Genomic DNA, 19,318 nt, shown 5'->3' with positions numbered 1-19,318 from the left:
CAGGAATGAGATGATGACCACATAATTTGTTTTAGTGATGTTGGTTGAGGAATAAATATTGGTTAGGACAGTGGGGGGAACTCCCCTGCTCGTCTTCAAATAGTGTCATGGGATCTTTTACAGCCACCTGAGAGGGCAGACGGGGCTTCTCATCCGAAAGACGGCACCTCTGACAGTGCAACACTCCCTCAGTACTGCACTGAAATGTCAGCCTACATTATGTGCTCAAGTCTTTGGAATGGGACTTTAACCTTCTGACTCAGAGATAGGATAGGAACATAGGAACAGGAGTAGGCCATTCAGCCCCTCGAGCTTGTTCCGCCATTCAATTAGATTGTGGCTGATCTGTATCTTAACACCATTTACCCGCCTCGGTTACGTAACCCTTAACAAAACAAAAATACAGAGGCAAGTGTACTACAGTACACAATGCAAAGCAAATATAATACCAGCACAAACAAAGGTCTGGTGACTGTCTTAACAGGAGTCAGATGCTGTAAGGACCCTGGACAGAAACCTCATTGGATCAGTCAGACAAACTGGTGGCAGTGGTCATTACAGCAAACTGCAGAATAGTAAGGCCATGTAAATCTAGTTTTAACCATTTTCTATAAAAAGGATTTGAAATCGTAAGTTAACCTCTTCACCAACACAAACTGAATGAACAGACTGCTCTCCTGCAGCATTCACCTGTATTTCTGTTTGCGCTACTAGTTTTGCTCAAGTAACAACCTTCTGTGAACAAAACCCACAGACACAACTAAATTTTAATGGGTCAGAATTTGCTGTCAAAGTAACAGTGAGGTTAATGGCGCTCGTCGTTATTTATGCACAAATCCTACAGCAACTTCAGGCAAGGGGCAGATGTGCGGTTAAACACGGAAATCCAGAAGTTGCTGTCCGAGACACTCTGCTCCACCATTAGCTTCGCAAAAATGGCATCTCGCCATTGAAAGGCATTGAACGGCGTGAAGTTGCTGTATTTGCGCGGTAGATACAAACTAAACTCAAAGAAAGTTAAGTCTTGTCCATTTGAGTCTAAGTACCCTTTTAACGATGTGATAAATGTTAATTACTGCCAGTCAACCTCTCTGGTGCTGAAAATTAACTATTACAAGTGTGGAGTCTCATTCCTTCAGGTTTTAATTGTTGGAGATTTTAAAAATGCAAAATTTAAAATTAAAACTTTAACTTTTCCTTTCTGTCACTTTTCTCTCTCTCTTAATCCAATCTTTCTTTCCCTCTCTATTTCTCTCTCTGCACTTGATTTGACATTGAATTCACCCACTCTAATTTGCACTTCCTTCTCAGTCCTTGTGCTGTTAATTTCTCAATCCTTCAATCTGATTGGTTAAGGAGATACTCAGTCACTTGCCCTGTTCACCCAGATCCCAGATGCCCTGTTTCCCTCGCTGTGACGTTATCAGCTCACACTTTCAACAACTTGCCACGTAAAAAATTAAAAAGCTAAATGCAAGGCCAAGTCTAACTAACGGCAGATGCGGTAGATTGCCTGCTACAGCAAATTATAGCCCAATGAAAAGAACAGGCAATATTTAAAGTTAACTTCATAATAACCAGAGCTTTATGTTGTTCATAAAGCTTCTGAGTCATCAGGACTGTCTTGTGAAAGGATTCAACATAATGTCACACAGACCTAAACTGCAAAAAGAAACAGCAACTGCAAATAAGAACTGTTAGATCTAATTTTATGAAAACACATCATCCGAATTATGGGGTCCTGCTGTGGTCCTTTGCATGACAGTGAGATTCCATTCTTGTCGCATTTATACTCTGCAAGAAGCTGAAACTTAAACTCTCCAGCTATGGAAAAGGACACTGCCTTTTGGTGGTAGTTCAATTGGTGAGTTAAATCACAGGGTAACATGGTAAGACTTCATACTTTCATCCCTTGCAGAACTATTGTGATTCAACGCTACTGGAATGCAAACACACAATAATTCACACACGTTATAAAACCCTCTGACGCAAGTGTCTTGAACGATTTCTGGCATCTTTTGAAAATTTAGGCATGGGATTAATTCTACTATTAATAAAATCTTGAAGGGGAGGAAGACAAGTGAGATGAATTGTGCCATTAAAACCATGTCCTCAGGATAGACAGTGGGACTATATATCAAATCGTTTTGGTCTGTGAGTTTTTGCATCCTATCTCTTGATTAAATGGTTTTCCCGAGGAACTTTGATACGCTAATCAGGCACTTTGATAACCAACATATATTGCAGAACTGCCTCAGAAACAGCAATATAATATAAAGTAAGGAGTCATTTGTATCATTGGAAGCATGGGGACCCGCCCTCGGGGGGCATGGAGACCCGCCATCGGGGGGGCATGGAGACCCGCCATCGGGGGGGCATGGAGACCCGCCATCGGGGGGGCATGGAGACCCGCCATCGGGGGGGCATGGAGACCCGCCATCGGGGGGGCATGGAGACCCGCCATCGGGGGGGCATGGAGACCCGCCATCGGGGGGGCATGGAGACCCGCCCTTGGGGGGCATGGAGACCCGCCTCGGGGGGTGTCTTCACTTGTGGTGGCAGCAATGGCAACCAACTACCATCAGTGGCAGTGGCATCAGACTCATTGGGCTCGATTTTCGAATACAATGCGGGTGCGTTGGGGGCGGGGGAGTGAGGCTCCGAAAATCGGGGAAATCCCGAGCAGGTTCGGAACCCGGCTCCAACCCACAGACTTCTGGGTTCCCTACTGACGCGATTGGGTGCGCGTGGATGTCCCACCGGCAATTAAAGCCGGCGGAATGATAGTTAAGAGATTTAATTAGATTCTTGAAGTACTGAATTTTGTGCACATTGAGGCAGGGGTCCAATTTTCAAACATCCTCAGGATGTATCCCCTGCTGTGGGAAACACTCCATGTTCTACCAGACGTGTTTCAGCCAGCAGCCAGTTGGACATTCAAATGCTTGTTTGACAGATGGGAAGAAAAGGTGAGTTATTGCTGCAGGGCACTCAGTTCTTTCACACAAACTTTTGGCTGGAAGATCTTTGTGTTTTCACTGAAAATCCTTACTTTCCACTCAGAATTAATCTGTTCACACATATTTAACAACTTTTCGGACCCCCTTAAACTGACACCATCAGGCTGGGGGGTGCCATGGCTGAATTCACCACTACATCTGAGGACGAGCAACATCACCAGTCTCGCCAGGCATGGCGTGCACTTCTGCCACTTGCAACTCCACAACACAGTGCTGCGCCACAGGCACCTGCACAAGAACACGGTGGGCAACAACAGAGAGCATCGCAGGAGGCACTACCCTCGCCACAGGGCCTAAAGACCGAGGCTCAGCTTCCTGGACCTCTCTGAGGAGCAGTGCGTACAGAGGCTCAGAGTGAGTCACCAGGCGGTCACAGACATCTGTAGCCTCCTTCATGCTGAGCTGCTCCTGGCTGGGCCGAGCGTCATCTCATTTCCCAAAGCAGTTAAAGTCACCACTGCCCTCAACTTCTTCCCCACCGGATCATTCCAGGGTGCCACTGGGGACATTGCCAGGGTCTCTCAGTCGTCTGCACACAAGTGCATAAGGCAGGTCACCGATGGCTTGTTTCGCAAAGCCTCGCAGTACGTCAACTTCCCCATGGACGACCTCAGCCAGACGGAGAGGACAGTGGGATTCCACTCTGTGGCCCTGGCTTCCCACGGATGCAGGGTGTAATCGAATGCACCCATATAGCAATACGAGCACCTCCACACGAGCCAGGACTGTTCATCAACAGAAAGGGGTAACACTGCATCAACGCTCAAGTCATTTGTGACCACCGCAAAAGATTCCTTTACATGTGCGCCAGATTCACTGGCAGCTGTCACGATTCCTTCATTCTGAGGGAATCCAACATCCTGCCCCTCTTCCACGCACTGAACACCCTTAAGGGCTGGCTCCTCAGGGACAAGGGATACCCCCTCCACACGTGACACCTCTAAGGAACCCTATCACCGAGCAACAGCGTCGATATAACGACAGCCACATTGCCACCGGGTCTACAATTGAGCATGCTTTTGGGCTGCTCAAGATGCGATTTAGGTGCCTTGATCGTTCTGGGGGAGCGCTTCAATCTGCACTGGAGTGGGACGCATTATGGTAGTGTGTTGTGCCCTGCACAACAGAGAGGGGTGGTTGAGGAGGCCCCATCCACATCTGCCATCCACATTGAGGAGAAGGAGAAGGAGGAGGAGGAACCCATGGGCACAGCAGTGACTCACCTGGCTGCTTATGAGGCCAGGGAGTCACTGAAAAGTGAACGGTTCTCCTAACATCAGAAAGTGTGAAGAGTCCAGTCCTCAGGCCACTTGGAAAGAGCCGCGCCCACACCGGGCCCCCCACCCCTCCCTGAACAAAACAGACCTGCAACTACATGTACACTCACTGTAAGGTGACCCACTGGGTGACATCAAGTGTCACCGTTCATGGTGAAGCTCATGAAAGGGCCCTATCACAAAAGCCAGTCAAGAATGGGCAGTATGGTGAAAATCATAACATTTAATGTGACTTTAACCAAAAACAAATATAACTGAAAAGCATGACAGTCTGTCAGACACCCCTGTGCATCCCCTTTGTGCTTACAAAACCTTCGCCTTTCGCTTCCAACTACTTCTACATGGTGCATCCCCTGTGGCTGCAGCAGAGGCACAGGTTGCTCATGTTCACACCCTGACTGCTTAGATGTTTTCGGCCTACGCCCTCTGAGTTTTGGAGCCCATGAGGGGCCCTCCAAAGACTGCTCCACCTGCACCTATGCAGGGGCAGACTCGGCCACCTGGAGAGGAGGTGGCATTGCGGGTACTGGTTGAGAGGGGGGCAACGGGCGAGGCGTGGAAGTGCTTTGAGTGGCATCCCCACTTCCATGTCCCCTTTCGCCATCATCCCTCCAGTGGGCCAGGCCCACATCACTCCTACCACTCTGCTGGAGAATAGTGTTGATGTGGAGATGCCGGTGATGGACTGGCTTGAAACATTTGCCTGAGGAAGGAGAAAATCTCCGAAAGCTTGTGAATTTAAAATAAAATTGCTGGACTATAACTTGGTGTTGTAAAATTGGAGAATAGTGTGGTGGACATGTGCGATGCTTTGGAAAGCCATTTCTAATGTATCTGTCAGCCTGTTTAAGGTGGCAGAATGTTATTCGCCCTGAGTCCAAACGTCCGTTGTTAGGGCCTGAATGGACTCATTTGTGAGCCATGCTTGAAGCTCAACGGAGGCTAGCCTTCTCCTCATTGCAGACATTCCCGCACTTACCTGCGACACCATCTCAGAGAGTTGTTCACGTCCCTGCGACACCATCTCAGAGATTCCCTCCCGTACCTGTGCCACTATTCCACTCAAGCAGGAGTTGGACACCACCATCCTCTGCGCGATTGTGGAGAGTGCGCGTGGCACCTGTTCCAGTACCTCGCAAATGTGCTGCTGTCCCTCAATCATTCTCCTTTTAAAGGATGGCCCCCGGCATTCAGAATCTGCATCCAACTGAGCAGAGCCTGGGAAGGAGTGCTCCCACCGACGCGGACTCTCCACAGCTGCCCCTGCCACCATTGTCTGCTCGTGCTCACTTGCCTCACCAGGTGCCAACCCAACTAACTCACTACTCGGACCCAGTGGTGGATGACTTGCTAAGATGTGATGGTGTGCCCTCAGAGGCTGGCAGGTCCTCTGAGGAATCGCCCTCTGCCGTCCCTGAAGGACCTGTAAGAGAACAGAAGGCAATATTAAGCATCATCACAGTTGTGTCATGTTGCGATGAGCATACTGAGGTGTTGAACATGGCAAGCATTGTTAACATCAATTCATGTTGTGTGTGATGAATGTTAAAGTGGTGTCACCAAACTGTTGTCTCGGCGTCCCCATCGGACAGGCACTTGAGGGTGTGGCTGATCTGCAGGGCCTCCTCCTCCGCGTTTGTGAGGACCACTATTTGTTGTGGCCCCCCCTCCAGTCCTCGCCCTCTCGCATGCGTTTTGCGCTCTCCTCTCCTAGAAGGGGAGAAAGAACAAACGTGAGTGAGTGAATGATGGTGAAGTGGCCAACCGATGAAAGCATTGGTTTGGGTGAGGCTGACCGTGAAAGAGGTGCATCAGAGGGTGAGTATGAAACAGAGACATCGCATTGGATGAGGATTGGGGTGGGTGGTAGTGGTGGGGTGACTAATGGGGAGGTGAGGAAGTGCAGGTAAGTTGAGGATGAGCCTTAAGTGGGTGTGAGGAGTGATGTGATGGAGTAGTCTTGGCAGTGCAGAATGAGTTGGGGGTGGGGGAGGGGGTGATGTGGAACACAGAATGCAGGAGAATCAGTAAGTGTACTTACTTTTGCTGACCTAGTTAGGTCATTGAACCCCCTTCCTGGCTTCCTGCACTGGATCCAGGTGCGGGAGATATTGCTGGTGCTGGTCACCTCCTCTGTCATCTCGAGCCAGGCCTTCTTGGTGGCAGAGGCAGGGCACTTCCTCCCGTCCGCAGGGTAAAACACTTCCCTCCTCCTCCTCCTCCTCCTCGCCCCGTCCAGTAGCACCTGCAGTGAGGCATCGCAGAACCTTGGAGCAGCCTTGCCCCTGTGCTGCTCCATTGTGATTTCTGGGTCTTTGCTCCAGCAAAAGCCTTTGGAGCAATGGCCCTTTAAATAGAGCTCCTCCAGCTGACAGCCTGTGATGCGGGTGCGCAGTCCGCCCACTGCGCAGCTTTCCAACGGCAAACCCGGAAGCCACATTAAGTGGCACCAATTCAATTGCGATCGCGTGGGAAACGGACATATTTTATTGGTCGGGTTACCCACACCCCCATTAACTCCCCAGCTGCCATCCTGCCTCCATTCTAAAATCTGGGCCATTATTTTATTCTAGCCTTGCACAAGCTGAGGCTTTGGTATTGTTGGCTTATACAGGGCTCCATGCAGTACCAGGAAGGATTTGCAACCAGAATGACTAAGTTGTAGATGCAGCTTTGTGGTACCTATCTCATCTTATGCAGGTACAAATCTTACACATGCACCTCTTCTGGGTGTTGCTGAATTTGCTCCACAGGATAAAATTGGGGGCAAGTACAGGACAACAGCAATTGACTTACATTAAAATGTAAAAATGTAAGGAGTCTTACAACACCAGGTTATAGTCCAACAGCTTTATTTAAAATCACAAGCTTTCGGAGGCTTTCTCCTTCGTCAGGTGAGCCTCCGAAAGCTTGTGATTTTAAATAAAGCTGTTGGACTATAACCTGGTGTTGTAAGACTCCTTACATTTGTCCACCCCAGTCCATCACCGGCATCTCCACATCATTAAAATGTAAGCACAAGCAGCAGGTTTGCTGCTGCATAAAATTTCCTGGCAGCCAATACGCTAATTCTAAAACAGATTTGGTAGCAGGTTGTTCCAGGGACTGAATCAGTCTTGAAAATACTCAAAGTGTGTGGACGGCCCTTTAAAAAATGTAACATTTTTTTCTGCCGTTTGGTCACGTGACCCAGCAAGACATCGGCAGCACTTTGTGTCAGGGTCCGTCACGGCGTTGGCTGAGACTTGAGCGCACCACTCAGCTCGGCTATCTGGTGTAACTCAAGGGACGAACTGCTGACATTTCATCCACCTTGAAGTGTGTCGTCCAGACAAGGCCACGGCACCAGCGTGGGAAGCTGCGAAAGAATCCAGGCCCCCACCCCCTCCGTCACTCACCCTCCCACCGGCAGGAGAGTGGGTGGAAATGAGTGATAGTAAAATAGGAGTGCAATTGCCCCCCACCCCAATCTTAACAGTTTGCAGCTCGGAGATTCAAATTCTTGCCTTGCTCAGTGTGGGCTCCACTCTCCCAGCAATATTACATTGCACAGACAGGCGGCAATTATTTATGTTACATGCGTTAACAAACTACAGATCCAATCCTGCCATTTGCAAGATTTACAAGGATAATACCAGAACTGAGAGGTTATAACTATCAGGAAAGACTGAACAGGCTATAGGGCTCTTTTCGCTAGAAGAGAGAAGGCTGAGGGGGTGACTCGATAGAGGTCTTTAAAATAATGAAAGAGTTTGATAGGGTGGACGTAAAGAAGATATTTTCACTTGTGGGGAAAGTCCAAAACTAGGGGCCATAAATATAAGATAGTCACTAATAAATCCAATCGGGAATTCAAGAGAAACTTCTTTACCCAAAGAGTGGTTAGAATGTGCAACTTGCTTCTACAAGGAGTCGTTAAGGCAAATGGCATAGATGCATTTAAGGGGAAGCTAGATAAGTACATGTGGGAGAAAGGAATAGAAGGATACGCTGATAGGGTTAGATGAAGTCAAGTGGAAGGAAGCTAGTGTGGAGCATAAACCCCGGCATAGACCAGTTGGGCCGAATGGCCTGTTTTTCACTGTGTATGCAGAAGAAGCTGTTGACAGTAAAGCTGTTTCGAATCTGAGTGGTGCATCCTGCAGCAAAAAAAAGCCGAAAGGCAGCTGTATTTACTTTATCAATTTGATGCAGTGCGCCAGCGATAAACAATGGCACTTGAAAAATGTTTGTTTATAGGGATTCCCTCCAAGTGGTTGCTCAAGGGTAATCTCTTAACGTAGTTGCTTTTTTTTTTAGTATTTAATGTTATTGTGCACTCAGCAGCTCATCTCCACAACCCACCGCAGAACGAGATAGAAATCCCTATTTGCTTCAGCACAAAATTCAACTGAATGTCACCGCAGTGTTTCTCTCTCTCTCAAATTCCGAGGGTGGGGACGGAGGATTTTAACTGGCAGCAGGTTGCCGGTGGGAAACCGCTGGTTTCAGTTAGCCTCCCGCCTGCCTGCGGCAGTACGAGCCCACGGCGATCTTAGCCGCAGCTAAAAGGAAAATCAGCTGGGGACCCAGGCCCTGCGACAGATGAGGACGGGATGGCTGGTGGCCTTCCTGGTTGGAGCAGGGCAATAGGTTTCACCACCTCTTTCTTTCCCCCCCCGCGTCCCCCCCCATCACTGTGCCTGTTTACAACCCCACCTCCTCCCACTTCTGGGTGAGGTAGCAGAAGAAAATCCAGGCCCTGGTTTCTGCTTATACTTACCGACACCAGAGCAGCAGAGATCAGGAACCCACTGAAGTATCATGAAGCAGCATGCTCATGCTCCAACAAACTGGAACGGGACGTATCTGCTCACCAGTTAGTAGTTATCAATTAAATCAAACAAGAACCTTTGTCAGCAACATTTCGTTTTTAAAACACATGCCCCTACCCCCCACCGCCCATGAGATGGAGAATAAAAATATTCCATCTCTTTGTCATGCAGTGGCAAGGGTCAAGCCCTCATAGATTAGGTACAGCATGGGTTAGGTGGGGTTTACTCTGTTCCAACATTGCAGGAGGAGCTCCTGCCTGTATTGCATTTATTCCGCAGGCAAAGTCATAGTAGATACATGCTTTTATCCATGGGATAGAGAAATATTTCCCTCAGTATTTTCTTCACCCCAACTTTTGAACAGCTAATAGGATCAATATGTTTAATTTTCCACACAAACCATCCCGTTGACCTCTGTATGAGGCTGCTAATTTAGTACCAACATATGGGTAGTTTGTACTCTATCCACCCAGTGCAGAGATGACACCATCTAGGACCATGTCACTTAGGACCCATATAGTGAGAGAGTAAACTTTCATTCCATAGTTATAGCCAGATTTGAAGCCAGGTCCCAGAGTGAAAAGGCAATGTCCTGACCCTTTCTCAACTACTTTGTAATACTCATAGAATCTTACAGCACAGAAGGAGGCCATTCGGCCCATCGTGCTTGTGTCGGCTCTTTGAAAGAGCTATCCAATTAGTCCCACTCCCTAGCTCTTTCCCCATAGCTGGGCTATGGGGAAAGATACTGGAATATATTGAAGTAACAATTCAGCTTTCAGAATTTCTGTAAAACGTGATCAGTTATTCTGTAATTAACTGAAGACCAATAGCTTTTAAAACGCTCTATAAACTGGGTTACAACATCAGACAACTTGTACTACTGAAGCACTTTGAAGGTTGATGGTTAATTTTTGTCACTCTGTGCACCTACAAGTCAACACCTGCCAGACGAAAGGAATTCTTGCAAAACACATCTAAAGGATGAGCTGCAAACATTTACCCAATGATTATTGGATAAGAGGTTTTTTTTTGCAAGGTTATGCATCACTTAGTTGTCAACGTGACGATTCATACCCACTCCCCCAATTGTGGAGCTACACCAGTGTGAAGACACGTCTGTTTAGTTACCAGCAGACTCTGTGGACTGTTAAAACCGACCACATTGGCGCCATGGAATCAAAATAATTGAAGAGGTTGCCTTATCTCATGTCAGTTCTGGTTTCACAGCTTTCCGCTACATGCAGAGCATGTGTAAGCTCAGTCACATTTCACTGAGCAGATTGGAAACCCTCCCTGTGCGAGAGAGGGGCTCTTTTATAATAATGGTACTCTCTCGCTCAGCAATCCTGCCGATAATTAAGTCATTCTGCAAATGTACATTCAGCGTACACCTCTGTAAATACCTCCCTACAAGGCTACAGGCCAAGGAAGGGTGGCTTTACGTTAATGTAATAGAAACTCTCTCACCTGTTGAGGCTAGGGATTAATTGAAAATTGCCAAACTGAGATTGATAAGATTTTTGTTGGGTAAGGGTATTAAAGGTAACAGAACCAAGGTGGGTAAATGGAGTTAGGATATAGATCAGTCATGATCTAATTAAATGGTGGAACAGGTTCGAGGGGCTGAATGGCCTACTCCTGTTCCTATGTTCCTAGACAACAACAACTCGCATTTGTATGGCGCCTTTAACATAGTAAAACGTCCCAAGGTGCTTCACAGGAGCAATCATCAAACAAAATTTGACACATAAGGAGATATTAGGACAAGGAAGACGTTGGTTTTAAGGAGCTTCTTAAAGGAGGAGAGAGAAGTAGAGAGGTAAAGAGGTTCAGGGAGAGAATTCCAGAGCTTAGGGCCTAGGCAGCTGAAGGCACAACGGCCAATGGTAGAGTGATTAAAATCGGCGATGTGCAAGAGGCAAGAGTTGGAGGAGCGCAGAGATCTCGGATGCTTGTAGCGCTGGAGGAGGTTACAGAAGTAGGGAGGGGTGAGGCCATGGAGGGATTTGAAAACAAGGATTTTGAATTTTAAAATTGAGCCGTTCCCGGACCGGGAGCCAATGTAGGTCAGCGAGCACAGGTGCGATGGGTGAATGGGGCTTGGTGAGAGTTAGGACTGGCAGCAGAGTTTGGGATGAGATAAAGTTTATGGAGGATGGAAGATGGGAGGCCGGCCAGGAGAGCATTGGAATAGTCCAGTCTAGAGGTAACAAAGGCATGGATGAGGGTTTCAGCAGCAGATCAACTGAGGTGGGGCAGAGACGGATGATGTTACGGAGATGGAAATAGGAGGTTCTGGTGATGCTACGGATATGCCTCAAAGGTGATTTGGTCATTTGCCTTCCATTTTAGACAGTAATTACGTAGTACAGTGCTTTTATTTTACTGATAATATGAAAGCAGATCATGTTTGGTAATTGGTTTATCATTAAATGTAAAATATTTTAAACCTTGGCCATTTAATTTTTGTTGTTATGTAATTGCATAAATTAAAAGGTTTGGTCAAAGGTTCAGCACCGACCACTTAGGCTTGACACAGACATTTATACAACTCCTGTTTCTATTGAAACAGGGCCATCATTTGTCAGACTTAAATACTGTTTTTGTTTAAATCATTGAATAATTTAAATATCGACATATCATATGTTTCGATATTCCACGTTTTTCTGGTCACTGATTCCGAATAGGGATAAGTAACTGGCTTCAAATTGGAGCGTTGCCTTGACCTACTGTAAACTGAGCAAACTCATCAGAATATGAGATGGGTGCTGGTAAACTTCATTTGAAAGATTGCCAGAGGGGTAATTCCAAGATTTGGTGAGTTGAAAATGGAGCTTATCCCCGCTGTCTCCCAATTTATCTCTGAACCCTTACTGCCTCTGTCCGCAATCCTTGGCTACTGAATGTGGCTCCAGTGCCTTTTCAGGTATTAACTTCTGTTCAAGTTATAATTTCCGATGAGTGAATAGATCATTTGGGTGAGAGACATAAACAAAGTTGTTTTAACTTCTCAATTTGAGAGTAACTTATAAAAAGCACTAACTTAGTGCTAAACAACTCAAAAAATCTAAGCTTACACTATAGGCTGTATAGTTGTTTTGTGGCAAGTACTATCTACATTTGGGAAGGAGTGTAGACAACCCACTTCCCAGGCAGCATGAGAGTTGCCTTGGTTGATTCACCAATCCATTTTCTCCCCTGTTTTAAGGGAAAGTCTCCTGTTTCCTATTGGGATCGTGACAAATTCCAGGCAAAGATCCCGTGCATGACTGCCACTACTCTCCAGCAAGATGTGCCATTTCAAGTAGAGTGTTGTAACCAAGGTCAGCTGAATTGAATACTTGGCTGAGGGCTAATAACATTCAGCCAACAGAGGCAGGTGGATTGGGTGACAAGCAATCCAACTCTTAGCCTTCTGTTGGTGCTTTGTCGCAGGCCTCTTGACGATGCAGAGACAGCAACATAGATTGATCCATCTCCAAAATTTCCTTCCGATTGTTCGAGAGGAAATCCTGTGCTTCCAATCAGAACATTCCCATCTGCAAACTGAGTGGCCAATATAAGTTGGCAGAGCCGATCTTATTTCTCTACAAGCGAGTTCCATGTAGTTCTGATATAAGTGGAAGGGGATTTAGTTCAACTGCCCCGAGATTAGAGCCTCCATTCCTCAAAATAGGATGCACACTGAGATTAATTAAACGGATTAGAGTTAAAGGCTTCAACAGGACTTAAACCTGTGACATTTTGGACATGAAGCAAGTGCCTTCCTGCTTGTATTGCCATAGCAATCTTAACTTATTAGTATTAATTCAAGTAATTGCTGGAATATAAATTACAAATTTCGAATAGTTTGCTATCTAGTTCAGTAACTTTGAATGTTCATTTACCTGCATTTATACAACAAACAACAACAACTTGTATTTATATAGCCCCTTTAACATCCCAAGGCACTTCACAGGAGTGATTTTCAAACAAAATTTGACACCGAGCCACATAAGGAGGTATTAGGACAGGTGACCAAAAGCTTGATTGAAGAGGTAGGTTTTAAGGAGCGACTTAAAAGGAGGAGAGGTAGAGAAGCAGAGAGGTTTAGGGACGGAATTCCAGAGCTTAGGGTCTGGGCCGCCAATGGTGAAGTGATTAAAATCAGGGATGCGCAAGAGGTAAAAATTGGAGGAACGCAGAGATCTCGGAGGGTTGTAGGGCTGGAGGAGGTTACAGAGATAGGCGAGGCCATGGAGGGATTTGAAAACAAGGATGAGAATTTTAAAATCGAGGCATTTCTGGACTGGGAGCCAATGTAGGTCAGTGAGCACAGGAGTGATGGGTGAACGGGACTTGGTGCATTTATGCATTTATATAATATTTTGTACGGAGGTTTTATTTTCTTTTATTGGTGAGATTTTAAGTTTGGCATCCGCTGGCCACATACCAAGGAAACAGCCATCGGCAGTTGTTGCCACCAGAAAATCTTGCCAAAAAAAAAGAGCTTGAATTCAAAATTAAATTCGACATAAAAACAGATAGCCAGGAGCAATTTGAAATTGGCAATCTAATCGTGGCAAGCAGATGCTAGGTATGCACCTCCCGAGCTTCAGTCTTACAGTTTTTGACATTATCCAAATGTCTCAGCTAAACTACTGTCTTGTAAACAATCTCCGGCTGTCTATTATTCTGTCTACTTTTGCTGCTGTGAGCTGTCACACAATAAGAGTTAGTGACGACAGTACAGACCATGTTATACAGGGAAGCACTGCAATATTCTTTGTATATGACAGAACTCGATTGTTACTCACACATGTCAGAGAACAGTATGTGCATAAAAATCTGTACAGACAGCATTAGCTGTAACTGGTTTGCATAAACACTCAGATTACGCAGTTTATAACTGGCACCAACTCCAAGTGATGATCGAGATGAACCCTGAGGCAGTCTATATCTACCAGTTGTGCCTCATAACCTCACGTGCTCTCACATGTAAGTGCAAGCATCTTTATAGCCACAAACCAGTCAGAATAGAGGTCATAAAGTGTGAAGTCCATCTTAGTATCACACCCTTTGATTCCTACAATCAAGGCAAAACTAACTGCAGTCAAAAAGCACTAAGCTACATTCTGTGCAGCAATGTTGAACCGTGATAAGCACACGGATCCTGAAATTCTGGGGGGAATCTACTGGACTTCCACCGTAACTCCGGTGGGAGATTGGCATAATCCCCAGGGAAATCGTGAAAATAACCGTTTACTTCGTGTCAATGGGGGTCCCGCCGGTCTCCTGTCAGTGCTATGGTGGGAGATCGTTAGATCCCCCTGCAGAAATTCAGGCCCATATACTGTGGAACGTTATGTTAAGATCAAGAATTTAAATTTCTTTTCAACAGGAGTGAATGTAAATGCTGAAATTGTGCGCCCACTCCACAATAGTGTTTGACTCAGGTGGCTGTTTATCCAGATTCGACTTCATTAGAGGAGGGAAATGGATATATACTTAAAAAGGAAACATTTGCAGGGCTATGGGGAAAGAGCAGGGGAGTGGGACTAATTGGATAACTCTAACAAAGAGCCGGCACAGGCATGATGGGCTGAATGGCCTCTTTCTGTGCTGTACGATTCTACGATTCTATGCTGTTCTCTTCTTACAACAAACAATACGTTTTCATATAGTGGATACATTGACCACTTGGCCAAATCCATGCATCTCCACTGCAGTTAAAGCCAAGTTACCCAATTTCGTGATAGGAGGCTGAGTGCGCACAGGTGTCAACAAATCCCTCTGCAGAAATCTTTCCTTTCAGTTGACTTTATATTGACTCAAATGGGCCCATATAGAAAGCAGTGAGCGATTTTCAAACGATTCTGTGTAGGGAGCCCAGCAAATACTTTCAGGTGTATTCTTGGGCAGGTGAGAACTGAGAAGTCGACTGTAAAAGACGTTGGTACAGAAATTCGATGGGATGGTTTTCCTGGTCTCCCATGTGGCTGCGGTGAGAAACTGCCGAAAACCCCGGCTTTAAATAAACAAGTAAATAACTTTCCAGTAAATATAATTTTTTGGCCGCTGTGCTCTTCGAGAAAACTGACCCCAGCAAGCACGGCACGTGCTAAGCTCAGCCGTGACCTAATGTGGCAAAGGGACCTGAAACAGGCCGTAGGCCCCCGATTTGCATGGGCAATTGGCCCAGTGCCTCTTTCAGGTGGGCGTCCTGGATGACTGCAGGGCGTCCTAACCAATATGACACTTCCGGCACGGACTGAGTGCACGCACGCTGCACGCCATATTGGATCCTTCAGCGCCCGTTTCTCGCCTGTAAAATGGGCGCAGCACAATGGAATTTCTAAGCCAAAGTGTCTCTGTACAATCAATGAACATAAACCAACCAAGCACCCTATAGCATGACTGGACTAGATATGAAAAGGCAAAATAAAATAGAAAATGGGACCATTCTAAAAATTTTGTACAACAGTATTTTAAAATTTTTATATAACAACAAAACATGTTGGATGCCAAGTAACTTTAACAACTTCTATGTTGATCTGACAGACATTTACTTTAAAGCATTCTAACTTTACAAAAGTAGAGGAAGGGACTTAAATTTTAAGAACAATTTAACGATTTTAATTTAGATTTATGTTGAATTTTTTTCTGCTCTTAAAGGTGATGTTAGTTCTGGGGAATGGAACACACTTCCCTTTTTGGCAACCAGTGTCATCATCCAGAACTCTCAGGTCAAGTAAAGCACAGGCCAGATGGAGAGCCGAACTTCCTCTGCTCTGATCCTACAATGTATTTAAATCCAGCCTCAAGGGCAGTATCTCTAGAACAATGTGATTTATTTTCTCTCTGTTTCCCACACCACTGATTATAAAGCCTATCTGAGTGAGATTTGGTACCAATTTGTAACAATTTTAAGCTCGGAGTTTGTGCTCAAAAGGAACTGGGTTAAGGCTAGCTAAGCAGTACGACCTTCAGTAAAGAGAGTTTAACTATCAATCTAAAAGGGATTGGAACTCGAGGTCCCAAAGATGGAAAGATGGTGTGATAACCCAGGGGTGTCTAACCGTTCGAACAGATCTTAGTAACAGCTGATGAGTGGGCCATTTCTGATAAAATTTGAGGCAGGTAAAATCATCATTAACCAAGACATTTACCTCCTTCACTTCTGTCCACTTCAGAATTCCCCACCTCAACTTCGCTCTTTCCCTCTCTCTCATCGCCTTCACTTCTGCCTATTTGATCCTCCTGCACTTCTGCCTGTTTCACTTCACTCTCTCTCTCTCCTCCTTCACTTCGCTCCCTATTCCTCCTCTTTCTTTCACTATCTCTCTCCCTCCCAGTTTGCTTACTTCTTTTTCACTCTGATACTCCAGTGCAGCACTGAGGGAGTGCTGCACTGTCAGAGGTGCCGTCTTTCGGATGAGACGGTAAACTGCCCTTTCAGGCGGTGGTAAAAGATCCTACGGCCCGATTCAAAGATGGGCAGGGGAGTTCTCCCCGGTGTCTTGGCCAATATTTACCCCTCAACAAATTTCACTAAAAAAAATTATCTGGACATTATCACATTGCTGTTTGTGGGACCTTGCTATGCGCAAATTGGCTGCGGCAACAGTGACTACACTTCAAAAGTACTTAAATGGCTATAAAGCATTTTGGGACCTCCAGAGGTCATGAAAGGCACTATATAAATGCAATTTCTTTCTTCTTTTTTTCCTTCCTCTCTGACTTGACTCCTATTTGTCTATGCAGTTGTCGATAGGGAGAAGCAGCAGCATCAGAGACTTATGCGAGTAGGTAAGCCATGGGCAGTGAGGTGAGGGCAATTCATGAAAAGCATCCCCTCTGAAAACCTGCCTGCAGATACAGCTGATCTTCCGGTGGGGTTGTGAACCTTAAAATCGAACCATCAAACCATCTGTCTTAGCAGGAGCACAGTGGCAAGCCATGAGATACTTGCTCCCAGCAGTGCTGCTCTCTCCCTCCAGTCTGGTGGACTCCTAAGTGAGGACTTGGCTAGAGGTGGCATTCTGCGGGCTGAATAAAATTGGGAAATGGGGTACATTCGGTCCCTGGGGCAAGGGGGTGGGAACCATTGTGCCACCCAGACTCCATAAGGAAACTGCAGTTTTAATTCAGTTAGTATACTGTCATATCATCAAGAAGGTACACTCACTGGCTACAAATAAACCCTGGTGACACTTGTACCATTAGCTGGGTGACAGGCTGCTTACCCAGAGAAAACACGGAACAGAATTCAGACTTCGGCCTCACTGAGACACCAGTCTCTCTTTTATGTCTACCATTTGTATGATAATTTGAATCAGGATGAATATAAACTGTGACAAATTAATGCTTTTGTATGACGGCACACTTAACAATCTGTGTGTTATATTATCCTCTTAAAAGTTAAATTCTTTTACTAAACTTTCATTATAAATCAATGGTCGTTAAGTGAAATAATATTTTTTTTAAATTTCAATGCAGGTGAAAATATGTCCCTTGTCAATTAAATGTTTTCAGAATTTTAGACCATAGTCTCTAAAAAACTGTTAATAATAGAACTCAACGCACCCGTATCCAATTCCTCCATCCGGTATTTTAACAGAGGTGTCAACCTGTTTATTTTAAATAGGCCAAGGCCCTTTGTTAAGATAATGGAGAGAGGAATTTGATACAAGCATGTTGGCTTTTGTGTGATAACATCAGTCACAGTGATTTCCAGTTTTATATCTTTAGTGTAGTGCTGGCACCGTTAATTTACTATTATCATTAGTGTTGCATCACGGCAGGAATCTCCATGACTACAAGGCACAACACAGAAAGGTTCCAGTAAAGTGTTCAGGTAAAACTTACTGTGACTAATAGTCTGTAGTTCCACAGTTCTGGGGATTTTTTCCACATAGTTGGGCGTGCAAGACTTCCGACTGACTTTCGATTTGAACAAGGTGTTCACTAGTGTTGACTTTCCGAGTCCACTTTCACCTGTGATAAGAGAGAAAGCAACACTTAAAAAATAGCATTTTTACTTTTCTATAGAGTGCTAGAAAGTTTTAGCTCGTAAAAACAGAGTGGCAAAACAACAAAGAACCACAAATATTGGTAGCCTGATGTTAACAGTAACTTAAATATGAACAAGTGTTTTCTCAATAAGGACAACCCATTTTTTTTTACTATAGTAACAACCCAAAGGGGAGGGAAAGTCTGATTTCATTCAAAGTGCTCTCCATAATGTCTATTTAACAAAATATATGTTGTTTATAAAAATATTTGCAGACATCTAAAGAAAATGAGATTTCCTGGAGCCCCAATGTTTTGGGTTTTCTTGCCTCCAGGCCATTCCTATGATGAACTATGTGCATCTTGGAGAGGCTCCGTTCATTTTGTTGGGACTATCACTTCGGAACAGCCTGGCCGCCTACTTAGAACTGCATGACCCCAGGACAACACACTATTTATCACTGTCATGTACTCACTGCAGTGATAGAAAACAGGAGTGCACCTCGAGTCCTCGATCTCGGTTGTGCCTTCAGGGGAGGCACCGAGTGGAATCTGCTTTTCTACTGAAAGGGAAAGTCAGAGAGAGCACCTCCCAGCAGTCAGTTCAAGGGGGCCATTGGCGAGAGGCCAGAGTCAGGTTATCCGATAGCACTGAATGGTCAGGAAATGGTCTTCTGTATGGTGGCATCCAAGTGCCGAGAAGAAAATAAATAATAAAACTGGAGAAAAATTGACAGAGGGCCCCAGGGTCAATTCGTACTCATTCATGATCCCAGCCAGGCACCAATAGTGGGTACTACCACTGGCCTTGGTGCTCTGGAATAAGGAGGGGTGATTCAGTCAGCTGCCCCACCAGATCTCTTTCCTATGACCCATGGTCAAAAAGGCCTGACAACACTCGTGCTTAGACTTGCAGATGAAGATTGGCTACTTGGATGAGGAATGAGAGGGTGCTCGACCCGCATGGAACTGAACCCCAGCAGGAATTAACACTTTCTGGAGAAGAGGGAGAAAAGGGGAAACAATTGGCAACTAAAATTCAGTTGTTTTAGTACTATGTAGATAATACAGACACGATTCAATGTCTTTCTTTTTTTAATAGAGTCACAGAAAATATTGAACCATTGGAGTTAAAAATGTCATTAAGGCTGTCATTGAACATCAATCAGCCTTAAATACTAGGGATCAGTAATTATTGTTAGATTAGGAAGAT

At 45.4% G+C, this 19,318-nt stretch overlaps 1 protein-coding gene across 7 annotated transcripts in view; it reads right to left on the bottom strand.

Annotated features, from left to right (window-relative positions):
* Positions 1-19,318, bottom strand: part of septin12 (septin 12) — a 300,476-nt gene that overhangs the window by 50,228 nt on the left and 230,930 nt on the right. For all 7 annotated transcript variants that reach the window (XM_068003382.1, XM_068003384.1, XM_068003385.1 and 4 more), the window contains one exon: positions 17,962-18,090. In XM_068003382.1, the coding sequence (XP_067859483.1) occupies positions 17,962-18,090 (129 nt within the window). The remainder of the gene's footprint in view (positions 1-17,961; positions 18,091-19,318) is intronic.

This window comes from Heptranchias perlo, chromosome 22 (assembly GCF_035084215.1).
Source record: "Heptranchias perlo isolate sHepPer1 chromosome 22, sHepPer1.hap1, whole genome shotgun sequence".
Taxonomy (NCBI): domain Eukaryota; kingdom Metazoa; phylum Chordata; class Chondrichthyes; order Hexanchiformes; family Hexanchidae; genus Heptranchias; species Heptranchias perlo.
Note: the sequence above shows the minus strand (reverse complement) of the source record. Positions and strands in the feature narration are given on the sequence as shown.